We start from the raw sequence: 18,289 nt of genomic DNA, 5'->3' as shown, positions 1-18,289 counted from the left end.
GTCCAAGAAAACTGTTAACTTATCTAACTTGCTCTGCGCATAACTTTTTCATTGATTGTCTCTTCTTTAGTTCAAGGTCAGACTGCCTAAACATATATTGAGTTATATCATATGTTTCTTTGTCTGCTTTTGGTGACTGTTGAGAGAATATCTTGACTGTGTCCCTGTGTGGCTGAGAGGGTGTCTTGACTGTGTGCCTGTATGGCTGAGAGGATATCCTGACTGTTAAAGTCTTGCTGCCTGACTGAGCTGCACGTTTAGATTCTTTTGAATCTAGTTTTTCCTTTTCACTCTGAAAATACTTCTTCAATGGCTTCCGCGTGTCCAATATTCTGTTGAGGCATTTATGGTTTCATATTCTGAATTCATACTCATAAATGTCATTATCTGCATCGATTTTGTCTTCGCCTTAGCCTTTTGTTGGTGAGATGCTGATTTTGTATGTCTGAAACAATTGTTTATCCCACCATGTACCATAGAAAAATCGATGTGACAAACTATACAAAACGCATGACTGTCACCGACTTTTGATGCAATGACTGGATATTTTGCACTATACTCTTTCCTAAATTTTTGATTCAGAGTTTTAGTCCTTTTAGATTTGCCAGAAACAAGACAATCTGGTGAACGAGGCCTCTTTTTTTTCCATCTTGTAAACGATTGCATTGGTGTTTCTATGCTGCTTAGAAAACGAGAAATACCCATCTACGCGAGCACTGATTGACTGGCAAGCACTGATGACGTAACTATGGATTCCCCCACATACCCAGTATGGAGAAACACCACACTCAAACTATTGGTAGATGTCGGAGATACAACTATTTTTTATTATTTCAAGCACAAACATGATTGTTGCAAGTAGCCATTTGAACTATGTCTTTTATTTATTATCAAAATTTATTTGTATCTCACAAGAAATTTTCTTTTCAAGCCCTGGGGGAACAATGTATCACTTTATTGTATAGGCCTGTATAATATATAATAATTTTGGAGTAGCAACAAGTCGTAATATTTGTGTGTATCAGTGTATAGTTGTAATGTATACACCAAAATCGTAATGATTACGCTCAATTCGTAATGGTTGGCATCTCTGCTGTAGGCATCAGAGCTTTTGCCACCACAATGACAACATCAGGGAACCATGACATGATAACTTCGAGTGAACAAACTGTTGATATTGGAAATGTCTGAGTTCAGAATATATGGCCATACCTTACAAATTAGATAACCTATCTTGACGGTGGCATATGGCTGTGGTGATGTAAAAATCAAAATTAAGACACTAGTCAGCAGCATAATTCTATTTTTGCGAGTGGAGATACACCTCACTGCAGAAACTTCTTTGGTACAAAAACCAGTGAGGATCTCTTATTGGGGATGTTCTTCAAATCCCTCTCAACAATAACTCCTTGTGACAAATTTAAAGTAGCATGGAGAGTAACCTCAATTTGTATATCACCAATGGCCTTCAAATGCAAGAGGAGTTCAGTGTATTTTGGAGTGGGTGTTTCCACCAAGTTCTCCCCAGAATGTAGTTTTTCTACTGACTTAGGTGATGCCAGCAAGCCCTCTAATTCCATCTGAATAAAAACGGGAGGCATTTGCTCTAATGATTTTCTAATAAAGAATGTAATATCATAAAATGAGGTACAGGTGTTGAAGTTAAAAGACTGCTGTTCAGAATATTCAAAATGTGGTCATTTACCTATTATGTTTTTTCAATATTTTATTTTTATTTGGGAATCTATAATAAAAAAAAATTCAGTGCCCACTCACCTTACCTCCCATAGAGCCATGCAATGCCAAACAAGGACACTGCAGCATGCCAGGGTGTCCTGAGTACTATATCCAACCACCAATACCAGAAACAATATCCACTACACCTGTTGGGAATGTCCAACAGTGGTGCTCAATTGACCAAAGCCCATGTGGACCAGCCAACTGAATCAGGGTGGGGGGACACCCTAACCCCTCTTGTGTACAGGAATTCAAGGCCAAAGTGATGTATTAGGGTTGGATCCCTCAGCCACGAGGATCCTCTATCCCATCTTTAAAGATCGCCACCCATGGTGGATGTTTAACTTGACAGGAATGATTAATAAATAAAACATGTTTATAGATGAAAATCAAACTTCTGTACAAAATAAGTCTCAACATTCATAATGATGTACCTGTATTTAGATACAAGTGTGAAACAGTTGTTGTACACATCATGCAATATAATGAAGTACAAGTTACAATGAACTATCATAAGCTGATAAGATACGCATCATGATATTGTTTTGGATGTTAATAACTGTTATTAGATATACGGTCATATATAAAGTTCAATTTACTTAGTGCTGACTAAAAATATGTTACTACATGTTTTTTCTTCTATTACCATACACATTACACAATCACATACTTATAAATAGCACATTACAGTATATTTGGAACATGTTAACAGTGGTCCACTAGGCCATAAGTTTGTATATAAAGTGGACACCTCTTGGCTCTCAAACACTTCAGTAAGCCTACTAGTACCACTGGCCCCTCACAATCCAAATCCTGTCATGGAACTCGATGAAAAAGGTATGCCTGATGATTCTTTACTTACTGCAATTAGTAAAGATATCACTATTTATGATACTTGTCTTGAATAGTCCAAAATCAACAGAAATCTAAGAATATAAGCAAGAATAATTAGTAAAGTGAGAAGAAAATAGACATGTACTTCTAGCAAAAACTGAGAGACCATTGTGTTCTTATAAGTTCTTGTTTACTGCATTGTTTATTAAACAATGACAATTTGTGGTTTCTAATAACGTACAATTTAGGACACCCGTATAAGTTGTCACTTGTAACACATTCTTGACAACTCAACCAGATTGCTTTCTTTACAAATGGTGATCATTCTAACCAATCAAATATCAAAAGAAGAAAAACCCACACCTTTGCCATATAAATATTAGAAACAATTATTTATAATCACTTGTAAGACAAGAGGACATACAATATTTACAGGACTATTGTAAATCATCTTCATCACAGAATGGTCTATCATCAACAGCAAGAGAAATGTACACAACTGCTAAGAAGTTTGCCATCACTGACAGAATAGAATAAGAAGGGGACCATGACAATGCCCAATAGCAAAAGAATAATGCACTGCTAAATTGACCATCAGAGGCTAGATCAAAGATGAAGCTTCTCTGCAAACTATTTCCTGTGATCTTGAAGGGAAACAGACATAAAAGAAGGCATGATCAGTGCAAAATACAGAATTTGAGAGCATAGCAAATGTTAATACTTGGACCTCAAACCCAGGCCCAAGAAAAGAAATTTGCTCTTCATGTAAACGAAGACAACAAATTTGAAGTGAGCAAGGGCTCATTAAACCATTTTAATGCATGCCACAATATCACTCAAGTCTCCATTTTGGTGGTGGGGGCAATGTGTGCATTTTTCTTTTGGCAAAGCCACATAAGGCTATCTGCTCTGTTCACTAAGGGAAATCTAACCCCTCATTTTAGTTTTGTAAATCTGTAGGCTTACTACTGTACTAGCAGAGACAGGGGGAGCAATGGTCATCACACAATGAAGCCGCAAAGAAATACACAGATACTCTTAGGAAATCCAAAAAGACAGATACTACTCTCTATAACAAGTGCACAACTGCAATGAGACAACTCTACAAAGAAAAATGTTAATAGAAAGAACTCTGTCAACAGAATCAAATGCAGACAAATCTACTAGGTTCAAACAGAACAGAAGAAGAATCACCATCTTGTTATGATGCAATTAGAATGGATATACATTCACGCTGCTGTCCATTGAGGAAAATGCAAATCCTTGCCATATCTATCATCTTAATTTGAAGAAACAATTATTTCTTCACAAGAACAGTACAAACACATGATTAACCAGTTAAATTTTCAAAGAATGGTTTCATCAACACTTCGTCCCTACTGTGAGACACCATCTAAAGGCAAAAAAAAAAAAAACTTCAAGCAAAGGTCATCTTACCCCTTGACAACTGTGGAGTTCATCCATCAGATAGAACCCTCACATCCATAAATGGTAAAATTAAGGCAGTCTTTTTATGAAAAAAAAAAACAAAGTATAAAATATATATGCAAAAACGGCTCGTTTGGGTTGAGAAAATATTTTACATAGAAGAGCAAACAACGTTTCGACCTTCTTCGGTCATCGTCAGGTTTACAATGATCTCATTAGGATGAAGACAGTAACTGTGATGTCTACTCCTTTCTTAAGGAAATGAATTTCAAGGATATGATTTATAGTAGTGGGAAGGCATCTTAATGTTGCTGGAGAAATAGCCTAGAAAGCATGTTTGACAATGATGGAACAGTTTTGGAGAAAATGATTTTTTGTAGATTCATTCAAGATGAGGCTGAGGAAGAGGTTTTGTGTTTTACTGGTATTCACTACTTTTTATGACTTCCTAGAACATTTGTGGAGAAAATGACAGATTTAATGTATTTTCAGCCTTTGAAAATTATTTTCCAGGTTTTTCCATGACCCAAGAGAATCATGGAAGTTGCATGATTTTAGGGCACAAATAATAAGTGTTTTACTGACATACCACCATTCACCATCAACTGTGTGGCATTACTCTAGAGTATAAATATTGTGAAAACTTCAGTGATATATTCTGACAACTGTTTATACCTTTACAAAATCATCATTACCTGAAAACCTGATGAATCATCATTCTCTGTCTTCATTACCAAAGTTGCATGACCTTGGGGTACAAGTGTTTTGAATACTTCACTAAAATACTTAGATACTTGCTTGAATGTCAGTTGTATAGCTTCATACTTGCGCATTTCCAATGCATTCATAAGTTCCATGATTGACTAGTTAAAGAAAATAAAATTATAAAATAGAAAATCTGTTGTACACTAGTTATGTTTTTTATAAAAACAATTCTATTTAATAATTGAAAAGTTAAGATTCAAATATATAACACAGATAAAAAAATCAGTTCAACCTGGAGATCCAAGACCTAACAAGAAGAAACCCATTTGAAAAAAAAAATCTTTAAAATAAACTTTCCTGTTTTCTTGCACCTGAATCATGATTATCTTACTTTAAAAGCTGCTATAATAACAACCAATTATATGAAAGTTATGTATAGTTCAGTTAGTTTTGGCACACTTACAAAACAACATATTTAAATTCTCAGGATTGTGATACATATCAGATACTTATCAAAGCCCAAACATATAAATAAAAACAGTTTTGTATATTATAACAGTCTGTCTGAAGGAAGACACCAAACTTCAAGAGAGTTTTAAAAGTTACAGAATGTAGACATTACAGAAGTGTACACTCTAGATTCAGTGCACCTAATAGTTTGACATTGATATTTTTTTATTAATTGGATGAAACAAAGAATTTTATTGCCAGAATTAGCTCTTACTCTAAATTTTAATACAAAACAATTTCTAAATTTGTTAAACTACTGGCATTTAGCCAAATCATAAAAAATAGTTTACTGTTTTCCAATAATATTCACAACAGGAAAATCAACAAGTTTAGATCAAATGGTACTGCAGAAAAATCTCAACAAAGAAGAATATATGATAACCAGTGTGATTTATGAAGATCACATACGTGTACATATATAAAATCCCTGAAATTCAAGAGAACACTGGTTTTTATCTTATTTTCTCATGAATTAAATATATTATTTCATTCACAGCAGTATGAAAATATACACACATTGCTAGCCAAAATCTTAAGGCCAATGAACATGAAGAAAAATATATGCATTTTGCATTGTTAGACTCAACCACTTATTTGAGTAGAGCTTCGAAAGATGAAAATAAGAAAAGGGAAAATAAAAATAAAACAATTTTTTAGCATTTAAAAGGGAAAATATGAATGCTATGAAATTAGCCTAAATACTAGCTGGTCAAAAGTTTAAGACCATACCAAAAAGAAGTCCTAAACAGGTTAGGAAATGTCCAACAAGAGGTCTCAGTAGTGAGTTGCATAACTTCAAACATTCGCTTTGGCATGGTCGATATAAGCTTTTGCAGAAGGATAGCTGGAATATTATTACATATGGTGAAAATAGCTTCACAAAGATCAAGCACCGTTTGGAAATGACGTCCATTTCTATAGACTTCCCTTGCCATCCACCCAAAACATTATCAATGGGGTTATTTGCCATGAAAAAAGTCCTTTGTCCTGCAGCCATTGTGGATTGCAGCATTGTCCTGCTGAAAGATCCAGTGATTTCCACACAAGCGAGGGCCTTCAGTCAATAAAGATGCTCTTTCCAACATGCCAATGTAGCAAACTGCTATTTGATGCCCCTGTATAACATGAAGCTCTATTGATCCATAGGAGAAAACACCCCAGATCATGATGAAACCTCCTCCACTTTGTCTTGTAGAAAATGTCTCCGTGGGATATCCTTATCGTGCCAGTAAAGCTGGAAGCCATCTGGAGCATCCAGGTTAAATTATTTCTCATCAGAAAACAAACTCTTCATCCACTTTTCTACATCCCATGTTTGGTGCTTCTCAGCAAAGTTTAACTGAGCTGTTTCATGGCGTGGAAGGAGGCATAGCCTTTGAATTGAAGATGTTTACGGTTTTTAAAGCCTTTCTCTCGTAGATGCCGTCTTATTGTTCATGAGCTGCATTATGAATCAGTAAGGGCATTATTCTGGCTCAACGATCGGCTGGTGTCTTCCCGAAAAACCTGTTGAATCCTCCTGCTCAACGCCGATGAAATTTTCTTGAACCGGCCACTTGAAATTCTTGTTTCGTATTCCTCAGGGTCATTTAAGAAATTTGCAACAGCAGTTTTACTACACCCAATCTCACCAGCAATAGCACGTTGAAAAAGACCTTGCTTTTGCAGCTTGACAACTCTACAACGTTGAAACTCTGTCAACTTTTTAGCCTTTGCCATGTTTTTACCCAACGTAACACAGGAGATGTTGACAACGCTAATGCTTGAACACAAATGACTAAATTTTGTTACGTGTTTACTGATTAATGCTTCATTTCAGTATAGTCTTAAACTTTTGACCAACTAGTATTTAGGCTAATTTCATAGTGTTCACATCTTCCCTATTAAATGCTAAAAAAAATTTTATTTTCCATTTTCTTTTATTTTCATCTTTCCAAATTCTACTCAAATAAGTGGTTGAGTCTAACAACGCAAAATGCATATTTTTTCTTTATGTTCATTGGCCTTAAGATTTTGGCCAGCAATGTATTTCAGTCATTTAGGAAGATAAAATGCACAAGTACAGATATTACCCTAGATATAATTTCTTACCACGTGAAAATATTCATATACATATATTTGTAATGGTTCAAATTTTGAGTTATACAAGACAGCCTGCAATATTTACTTTTCAGAATTTTAGTGCATACTGGAGGGAATGACACAATTTTGTAGTAAAGTTAGAAAGAAAAAAAGTCTGTTACTCTTCAGATAATAACGAAAAAAGAAATTTTTATCATTATTAGCTTGAGAGTAAATGTTGTTTTATAATCTGTAATTGTTTCTGATTTTTAAAAAAAATTTCAAAGTCCATTCAACAAATGGAAATAGAAGTAGTTTCATTTTAAATTAAAAAAGAAAAGTCTAATAATAGTGTTTATAATACATAATATTAAAACCTCCATATACAAGCAAAAACCTCACTGAATGTCCACGGTCTAGTTCTTCCTTTCTTTTCACTAGCTTTTCCTTCTGTTCTGAGAAGTTAATAAACTGATCTAAAGCTTTCTTGTTCACATGACTGTATTTCTTCAGCTCATGGTTACACTGTTCTAGCTTTTTAAAGAGCTGGGAAGTCAAAACATATCTGACTTTAATTTTTGATTAATTATTGGTTATACAACAGATTATTATACAAAACATTAAACAATGATAAAGAAATCCACACACAATGGTAAAACTACCAGAAAATACAATGAGGACACCAAAGTATACTGACATGAAATATAATTTTAGCAAATTTATGAAATGCTTTTTACATGTTTTTTTCCAATCATTAAATTTATAGCCAAAAGTATAAGTTTGTTACAGTTGTCAAAATATCATTAAAATACAGTAATATATAGTCATTACCTGTTTCATGCCTAAATTCTGGTATTTCTCAAAAGCATCTGATGGCAGTGATCCAAGTTCTCGTATCTTTCTCATACAGTCTTCTTTCTGTATAAAAAATTCCTCATAGTATATTACTGATATACAGGTTCTACCTACAATGAAAGATGCTCACAGATCTAAAGCCAGTAAACATCCTTGATGACAAAGACTGGCAGAAGCTGGGTCAGATGAGAAACATAAATATTTCTTTTTAAATTACTGAAATGAAGCTCAAGTGAAACTATACAAGAATACTAGCAGTTCCTAATTTGAACTCAGAGACTAAAGGAAAGACAGTCAGTTAACAGCACCTATTATTAACTCATGGGCTTCTCTAATCAAATGACAGGATTTTTACTACCACTATTAAAAGAATTAACAGTCCCAAGTGCTGAACAAAATTTTTAATGCAAACAAATGCCAAGATGAAACCTAAATACACAGTCTCATATAGTAATCATTAGGCCATACCCTGTCCTGTTGAGCTGGTACATATAAAAGAAATGCAGTAGGAAATATGTAGTCCCAATACGAACATCTGTCACTAAAATACCAGTTTATGAACACACTACAATGCTTAAATCTGCAGAAAGACAAAGAAACAGGGAGAATGTTGATGAAGCTTCATCACATTAATTTGTTCATTAGAGATTTCAAATCAGGTGTGTTTAAAAATAGCATTTCCGAGCTACCTTCTGCTCCCACATATCACTGTCCAGGTGGTCAATAACATTAACAACCAAATCAAGAGAAATGGGAAAGAAATCTGTTGTCTAACAAGGTTTTTAATGTATTAATGTTATAAGTGGTTTAAAAATACTTTTCAAGTCAAAACTTTAAAATTATTTTACTACATGTATAATTAGGCCAAGAAATATTCAAGGTAACCTAGGTACTGCCAAACTGAAACAGAAGAATGTCTACTACAAAGTTTCTTTTCACTAAATGTTTATATAGTGATGATGTTTTTGAGTATTTTTTTACATTTGAAGTATCCTGCTTGAATGAAGATACATTTTTACCAATTAGATTAGCATTAAATTGTTTAAAATATTTCATTAAAATGCCATACTGTGCACATTAAAGATTTTATGCAAACAAGGCAGTAGGGATGGCATTTGTATCATCCCTACATAATAGCACAGGCACACAGTGTAGTAGAATGTTTACAGACAAAAATAGAATAAATTAACCCTGCCATTATTGGCTCAGTTCCAGAAACCAATCTCTTAACAATTTTGTGCTTAATACAGTTTTCATACTATAGCTATTAATAGAGTATGATTATCTTTACTAAATTTTGCAGATTATCAGTAAATGTTACGGTTAATTTCAGTGCAGTTTTTCTTTTCAAATGTTCAAATAATTTTTATTTTAAAATTAAAATACTTCTCTCTCAGAAAATTATCAAATTTCTCTTGCAAAGTCTTTAAAATTTTTAATAGTCTCCAAACTCCAAATAATTATTAAACATTTTTTAAAGAAGAAAAAATTTTTTTTCATCTCTGTATTTTTGCATGAGAATGGTAAATTGGACCATCCTCATAACCACCATAAAAATGAGGAAATAGATAACAATTAAACTTAAATCTCACAGCATTATATGCCTATGTATATTTATTATTTTTATTTTATTGGCCTTCAGCAATGTTTAACTAACATTACAGGTTGCACTAACACAGTGCTTATACACTCATGTTAGCATATCCAATGATATAAAAATGGTCTGTACAAAGTCTGTCTTGACTTTGATCTAGTGGATATAGTCACACTTTGTTTATTTTGGTTATAACATTACACCTACATGTGTGCGCCTTCATATTTGTAAATAGTAATAAATAATTTGTTATTTTTCTTAAAACATAGGACAGTAAATAATGAAATATACAACACAATGATCTTTACTACTTACGATTGTAAAGAAGCTTGTCTTTATTTGTCATACCTGACATTCTGTAGCTTCCATGCTAAACTTTGCCAAATTTGGAACATGGAGAATGTAAAATAAAATAAGTTTTTATGCTTTACTTGTACATTTTGCAATAAAAAATTATGTTATTTTACCAATATAATTCCATTGTAATTTATCAGGTTTACTAACTAAACTATATGTGGATCTAAAAAAATACTGTTCTTTGAATAACATTTTCAAATACCCGTTCCTTCCAAGATTCAAGACAAAAAATAATCTTTAACAGTCTGGGAAAAAAATGTGAGGGAAATTCTGAGCTTTTGATTGGTTATAAAGCCATAATAGAGTAAAGTGAGTGCATGCAAGGAAGTTATTTCTGATGATGAAAGAAGACAGTGAGGTCACTAAGGTTGTTTTACTGAATAAAGTGATATCTCAGCAAACAGAAAAGACAGTTAATAATACTTATAAAAAAGACAAATACTCTGTTTGCAACTAAACACCTCAGTGAATTTGGCTTATGCTACTGTTTTGAAGTTATCATATAATGAAAATGGAAAAAAGAAGACAAGCAAGAAATTCAAAACATTGTTATTATATTTACAGATACTTTGAGAATTTGTAGCTCAGTCATTACACAGATATTGTTATAAAAGGAAACTCTATACAGTATTATAAGGTTCTGGTGACTTATTAAGAAGATATTTAAAATACCATTTGGATAAACAGTCTGTACTATCCCTACACAGGCAGTGCTAATACCTGCATGATGATACATGCTTAAAAAAAAGGGAAAACACTCTAAAGATTCTTGTAACATTATGCAATAATACAACAATCACCAATTCATAAATACCAAACTACATAATGTTGATTCATAGTTATATTAACAATCTTGCATAAATTATTGCTTCAAAAATAACTAAATTTAATACTCATGCTATATAAACTATTTAAACCTTAATACTTGCAGTAAACATGAATTGAGTGTATTTTACAAGTCACTCTTCAAGAAAAAGATTCACAACATTTTTATACTATATACAAAGAATGTTTCCAGTTCAAGTTCTTCTCATACAGTCTGTACCAACACTTGCAGTCCTCCTTGATAGCCTCAGTAGCTGCAATCATTAGATCTTTCCTCTCAAAGTACCTTTTCAACAGATTGACATGGTAGACACTTTCACCTTACAGTCCATTCTGTACACACTTCCTGCACTTCAAAAATATCTTTGTTGTTATCTGTGGGTATCAGAATCAAGAACTTCTGTCCAACTTTCAAATGCCAATCCTAAGATTTCTTATTATAAAAGTGCTTCTGACTACCTTGAGCTACATATAAATGTTCTCAAGCAAGTTGACTGGTCTCTCTCAGTCAGTTTTTGAAGTAGTACATACAAGTAGGTGTTCATTTTAGACTCTTCTTCTTCCACTTATGGTTCTTTCAAAATCTACACTGGATCTCATACTGTTCTTCTGTACATTATCTAGAAGGGAAAGCCTGTACTTGCTTGTAGGACTTCTTGGTAAACAAATAATACTGCCTGCAGGCACCTGTCCCAGTCAAGTGGACTCTTGACACATCTTCAGCATGCTCTTTAAAATTCTGTTGATTCTATCACAAAGTCTTTTACTTCTGGGATTGTACAGGATGGTAAAGATCTGCCAAGTGATGATGAGCCTGCGTACCTCTTGCATCAGTTGTGAGGTAAATTGAGCCTCTCTGCCACTCAAGACTTCTTTTGAAAACATTCACAATTCCAGGAGAGCTTCTGCTACTTTGTCTCTACCCTTGACAATGCTGTGTGTTCCGGGTAATGTGATGCACAGTTGATTACTATCAGCATGTACTAGCCATCTTTGTTCCAAACAGCTGCTAGCAAGTCCAATCAAATCCACAGCTACTTTGCTAATTGTGCACATTTAATCTTGGTGACAGCACTTCTTGTGGTGAGTTGTCTTCATTCCATTTCTTCTGGCAGCAATATCTATACGACAAGTCATTCATTCCCTTTTTCTTGCCAGCATTAACTTTATAACCAGCTTGAGCTGCTTTATGTTGAGATTTCTGCTGTTGCCTGTTAGTGTCCGACTTGCAGTTACAATATATCCAATTTTAAAAGAAGCATAGCATCTCTTTTTCCTTTTGTCTGTTGGTTGAGTCTTGCCACCTTTGGTATCAACTTCCTTCTGATTAGCCACCACTGGTTTCAACTTTATCTGGATATTCTTAGACTTGTCAGTTCTACTCCCTCCATGGACTTCCATATGATGTTCTGCTAACTTGGTCATTTCTTCCCATTTTTTAATGTTCTCTCAATTTTAGGAAGAGTAAGATGCAAGTGAAGTATGCAATCATGAGCTGTTCATGTTTTAGTAGATCTGCCAGTCCCTTAAAAACTTGATCTTGTCAGTCCAACTTGTGAAATATCGCCATAAACGTGCCACAAACTGAGATCCAGTTACTCTAGTGTCAGGTTTGACTTCTCTGAACTTCTGGAAAATACAACAGTGTTTCAGCAAGGCCATTTTTAACTTGTCATAGTTCATGACACCTTCCATAATTGTGCCCACATACTCTTCCAGGTGGCTGAGACAGATTTTCTGGTTGCATTTGTTTCAATTCTGACTTTGGATATATTTTTCATACCTCATAAAAAAAAGTATCTATGCCATCTTTTGTTCATCAAATATGAGAAGTTTAGTTTAGGTCAACTGTCCCTGACCTCATTTTCATTTTTGGGTCCTCTTTTATTTTGGGTACACTTGCCAATATCAATTTCTGTTTTTATTCTGTCTTCCCCTATTGAAGCTCTCTCTCTGTTGTTGGTGTTCAAAGTCTCACAGATCCCCATCTTTAAGCCCAAGTCATTCGTACCTCTCTATCCACTTATCAAGGTCTGTTGACATAGTTATATGGTGTAACTGTGATCTTTGAAATATTTTTGCCATCACTACAGCTGTACATGTACTGGTCTATTTGTTTCTGTTGATTAGGCCACCTTCTACTGCTTCATATTGTTGTAGGTCCTGCTTTACTTGCCAATGACAGTTTTTTTGCATTTCAAAATAAATATTGGCTCTCTCAACAGGGGCTCAATCAATCTGACTGATAACGTGACCTTTTTGTACTCATTTATAATCTTTATAGATTTAATACTTCCAACTTTCAATGTTGTGTGTATATCTTCCCAAAATGTGGCAACTTTCAGTTTATAAGTCTTTCACAAATAAAAAAATCTTATTCTTTGGTGAAGTGTTTTTAATAAATTAAAGATATGCCCACGAATATATTGAGTAGTTTTTTTCAATATTCTATGTGAAAAGTAATCTTCCTATAAAGATTCAAAACACTTTTATTGATCTCAAATTTCTTTTGGGTTATTCTTAATACTTCCTAAATATATTTCAAACATTTCTTGCATTTTTTTATGTTATCTTCTACACCCTTTCTCAATATGGGATTGATCAGTTTGACTGTCCTTGTAACCACAAAAATAAATCTAAATTACCCATTTTCTTCTTTCTGTAATGACTTTAAATTGGAACATGAAATAAAATGTGTTTATCTAAAATAGGTTTAAGTTCATAATAGCATACATTAAATTTCACTATTTTATTCTCCATTTGATTGCCTTTTGAACTGTGTCAAAATGCTATTATAAAATTGTAAGCCATTTGGTGATCACGTAAGCTCATGTGCATGCCTCATGAAATAAAACTAGTTTTATTATTATTTAGTTTACCTAACCTAATCTTAACTAACATAAAACATTAATAACAATTAAATAACAAAAACAAAAAGACCATGCAAAATGTAGACAACTTCCACTAACTCTCAAATATTTTATGGCTCTGTACCTATTCAACAAGTTATTACAAATTCATCCAAGCTAGCTGTTAACTTTTCTGTGGAAATAAAGATTGTACTCTGATGAATGAAATTGATGATTATCTGTTCAGAATATAATGTTATACAATATGTCATTTGATAATTCAAAACCTTGACTTTCTATTTGTTACAGGTAACACATAATTGAAATGTAAGAGAGACTATTAACAAATCTTGAAAAAGAAAATGTGACAGGAAGGATCTGATTTTCTATTTGACAGTTTTCTAACTAAATAAAATTAAAGACTTTAAAAATTATGGTTTATCTGAGTAATGATAATTTTATAGTGATTGATTTATATTTCATTTTGTAGTTACTGGAGAGGTGTTAGAGATAACAAAGAGAAGTAATAGGTGGGTGTGGTAAGAGGAATATGATTTTCTACTTGATAGCTTTGTAACTGAGCAAAATTGAAGGCTATAAAAATTATGGTTTGTCCTAACAATGACTATTTTACAGAGAGTAACTTGTGTTTAATTTCTTACATTGTGAAGATGATGATGAATAAAATGGAGAAGATGCTTAGAGAAAATGTGTCACACTAAGGAAAAATTCAGGATTTTTTAAAAATATTGCATAAAGAGTTAAGAATTTAAATCTTACATACCCTAAAAATATGAATTATTAGCTAAGATATTAAGATATACTAATTTGTATGACATAACAAGTAGTTTAATAATATTGAAATACAAGACACTAAAACCTTTTGTCATGCACAGTAAAGATACCCATGGTGATAGGGTTATTAGAAGACAAATGTATATACAAATGTTTGTTACACTGTTGATTACCACAGTTGTATCCAGAGCTTTAAATAAATGTCTCTTTTCAATCAAAGTTTTCACAGGTTGGTTCAGTTAATTTAAAACAATATTGACAATACAAATTATTCTCTAATTTGTCATTATAATGTGTGATAATTTCCCTTTAAAATTACCAGTATATGCTCTTTGTGGTTAAACTCACGATCATGCAGCCTAGATCTATCAAAGTACATTTTCTATGTATACTTATACAGTAACAGAAGTTTAAAACATTCCACTCACTACTAGATATTATGGTACAATTATACTAAATTACCCCCCCCCCTCACCTATTGGAACCATTTTGTCTTACTGTGAGGGCAAAATCATACTTGTGAAATGAAATTTTTTTTATATAACTTATTTTTTACTGGATTTCAGATTTTATTTTTGTAAATAATACCATAATATTCAATTATTTGAGCTAAATTATTTTATTTAACAAAGTTTGAAGAGATGTGTAATAAAAAAAAAATCCCAAAATGCATTTTAGGCTATGAATAAGTGTCCTCTAAGAGAAGAATTTTTTCAACATTGTTTAAAATTTTTTTTTGCACTTTAGCACTGATTCTGCTATCTGTGGTTGATATCTGAACCTGTTTCCAGTCTGCTTTCTTTATGAAACAGTTTCTGGAGGTGTTAAATCTTAATTGTAAAACTTGTAGTCCATTTCAAAACCATGCATTTCATGTTTCACATATCAAAGGATGATGAGCAAAGAACACAATGAAACATTTTTCTCTTGATTTTACAATAAAGAAATAGGTGGTACTTATAGTAACTTATATTTTATGCAAAGGCTGTATTTAATAGTGGTCAACAGTACTTTTTGAATAAGCATTAGAATATTTGCTTCTGAAAAAAATTGCATTGGATGTGCGTCTTTTTAATATTTTTATATAGTAGCTTAAAGCATGCTATATCGTTTAACTACTTATATTAATCGTTATATTGAGAAATTAATTAAAACTAGATATATTTTTAGGAAAGAAGTTTATCCACAAATGTTTGGTTTAAGATCTATTGAGTGGCAAGTGCATTGTCTTTACATGAATTAGGCTAAACATTTTAAACTGAAAGAGTTTGTGTTTTTTATAGTATTTTGCATTTAATTTTAAGTACAATAATTAAGCATTATTTTATAGTTAGTTCATAATAAAAATGATTCAGTGTTTATAATAATCTTGTGTTATTTGTACATACTACTAGTACAGCATAATAATTTTATATTTTTCTTTCTTCCTTCATACTAACTTTATTTTGTAGTAAGACCCACACTTCTATTCTTGTTGTCTAATAATTAAAACAGTCTGACATATTTATAAAAATTTTTACTCCAATATTTTTAAAAGAGTTTAAAACTCAGTGTATAAGTGACCCCAGCAAAACCTATTTGTCTCAGCAGTACAGGGGAAGCTGTGACATTCTTACAGTTGGGATATCAATACACTGAAGAGCTTAAGTTTTGAATTCCAATAGAAATCTTGATTATAATGAGAGGAATATGACCAGGAGTAATCCTTTATGCATTATGAAGTAATTTTAATCTTAATTTATGGTGTGTCTGTATCTTATAGTAATCTCTTGTAACAGGATGTATCATGTAACTAGGGTCAGGTGGTGTTATGCAAACCAGCTGTATGGTAAACTGTGACACACATTCACTAGTAGTGTCAATTAAAGTGTTGTCTATGTAGTGAAACTACATACAAGAACACGTGCTGAAATAAACTTGTTTAAAAGTTCAAAGAAATGATATTCAAGTACCAAAAAGATTTCTTCCTATCATGTCTACAGTAATGTTCAAATGCACCTGCACTGGACTGAACAGACGTGACCCCCAACAAGCATACAAGTTTATGCTGCTAACCATGTTTTTTTCTCTGACACAACAACAAAATTTTGGTTGCAATGAAGAACAACTTGAAATAAAAATATATTTATGAAAAAGTTAAAATGTTTTTATGCACATATATAAATGTGAAATATTTAAAAAAAACAACTTGTTCATTGTTTAGGTTTACTTGGACATAGTATTGTATATTATTGAGTTCATAAGCAGTGTATGTGATCATTACAAAATTAAAGAGACAAAATTTGCATTTTATGAAGGAAAAAATGTTTTTAGATATTTTAAAATAACATAAAAAACATAAAAGTGTACAAAGTTCAAATCTGGAACAAATATAAATATCATAATTATATCTCAAAAATACCATTTCTTAATGTAATTTTCCAAGATATTAAATATTATAATACAAAAAAACTGAATTTATCAAAAGTAAAAGGCTTCATGTTTCTTTTACTACATGGATTTATGAAAGTTCTTATGAAGTTTTCAACAATTTCATCCACTAGTTTTATTGATGAAAGTAAATACAGAAATATTTGCATTGGCTACACAGAAAGTTAGTAGCCAGTAGTGACTGAGTTAAAACAATGAGAAAAACTCAGAAGTAACATTATGCTATAATTCAAAACTATTGAATTATACAATGTATGGTTAGAAAACAGTTATGTAAACAAACCTTCAATAAATTACTGCTCTAAAAATAGCTAAATTTAACTTTTGCCCTATACATAAACCATCTTAATAACAGAACTAGCATTAAAGTTAGAGTCATATATATCTAACACAGATGAAAAAGTATTTTTAACATAAATAAAATCAAGTTTTACTTGTAGCAGTCAACATTCTGCCATCATACATTCGCTGAAAAAAAACTACATTATTAAAGACGTATAACGAAGATTTGTGTTGCTTACTGAAAGCTTGACATATTTCCTGAAAATACACAAAACATATCAACAGTTATAGTATGAAAAATCTGATGATTGTGAACTTGCTACAACAGATCAAATAGTTCAATTAACCCTCTCTCCACTGACATGTCAATGTTTTAGTGAGTTGCATTCAAAGCTTAATTAAACTACTTTTTTTTTTTATGGTATACCAATAAATATAGCATTAAAATGTAGCTAATTACCTGTACTTTAGTAGTATATAAGTTATCAACTCTTAATTTCATAAAGCAATATTTGAAAAAAAAAATTAGAATTTCCCCTCATGTGAAAATTATGACATTTCCTTTCTGGAAAGCCCCACTTCTCTTAACTTATTCACAATTTTTCAAAAAGCATGAAATTTAACAAATTAATTTCATTATAATATCATCATTGTTCAGGCAAAGCACAATTACCATAGCCTTCAACCTTATTTAGTTGCAAAGCCATGAAATAGATAACAAGTCCTCTCTTACCACCACCACCTGTAACAACCTCTCTTTTAGAAATTGCCAATAGTTGTCTCTGCTCTTAAGTACTGTACTATTTATAACAAGTAGAATGCCAAGGTTTTTACATATTAAACTGCATTGTTTTCTGTAAAGAGAATTAACAATTTCATTTCCAGCTTGATTCCCAAGGGAAACACATCAAGGAGTTTAGATGAAGTTTTACTGGCTCTTGTCACATACTCAGAAAACTAAAGAAGAAACTGTGATAATCATCTTCTGATCTCTGCAAGTTCTTATTCTGTGTTCTTTGTTGGATTA

The 18,289-nt window shown here is 32.3% G+C and overlaps 1 protein-coding gene across 1 annotated transcript in view; it reads right to left on the bottom strand.

Annotated features, from left to right (window-relative positions):
* The window catches only part of SMC3 (structural maintenance of chromosomes 3), a 126,237-nt gene that overhangs the window by 8,697 nt on the left and 99,251 nt on the right, over nucleotides 1-18,289 (bottom strand). The window contains exons 25-27 of the mRNA XM_076461031.1: nucleotides 8,107-8,193; nucleotides 7,678-7,821; nucleotides 4,695-4,862 (exon numbers count right to left, since the gene is read on the bottom strand). Of these exons, the coding sequence (XP_076317146.1) occupies nucleotides 4,695-4,862; nucleotides 7,678-7,821; nucleotides 8,107-8,193 (399 nt within the window). The remainder of the gene's footprint in view (nucleotides 1-4,694; nucleotides 4,863-7,677; nucleotides 7,822-8,106; nucleotides 8,194-18,289) is intronic.

The sequence above is a fragment of the Tachypleus tridentatus genome, chromosome 10 (genome assembly GCF_004210375.1).
Source record: "Tachypleus tridentatus isolate NWPU-2018 chromosome 10, ASM421037v1, whole genome shotgun sequence".
Taxonomy (NCBI): Eukaryota; Metazoa; Arthropoda; class Merostomata; order Xiphosura; family Limulidae; genus Tachypleus; species Tachypleus tridentatus.
The sequence above is the reverse complement of the archived record's forward strand: the minus strand, read 5'-3'. Positions and strand labels throughout refer to the sequence as shown.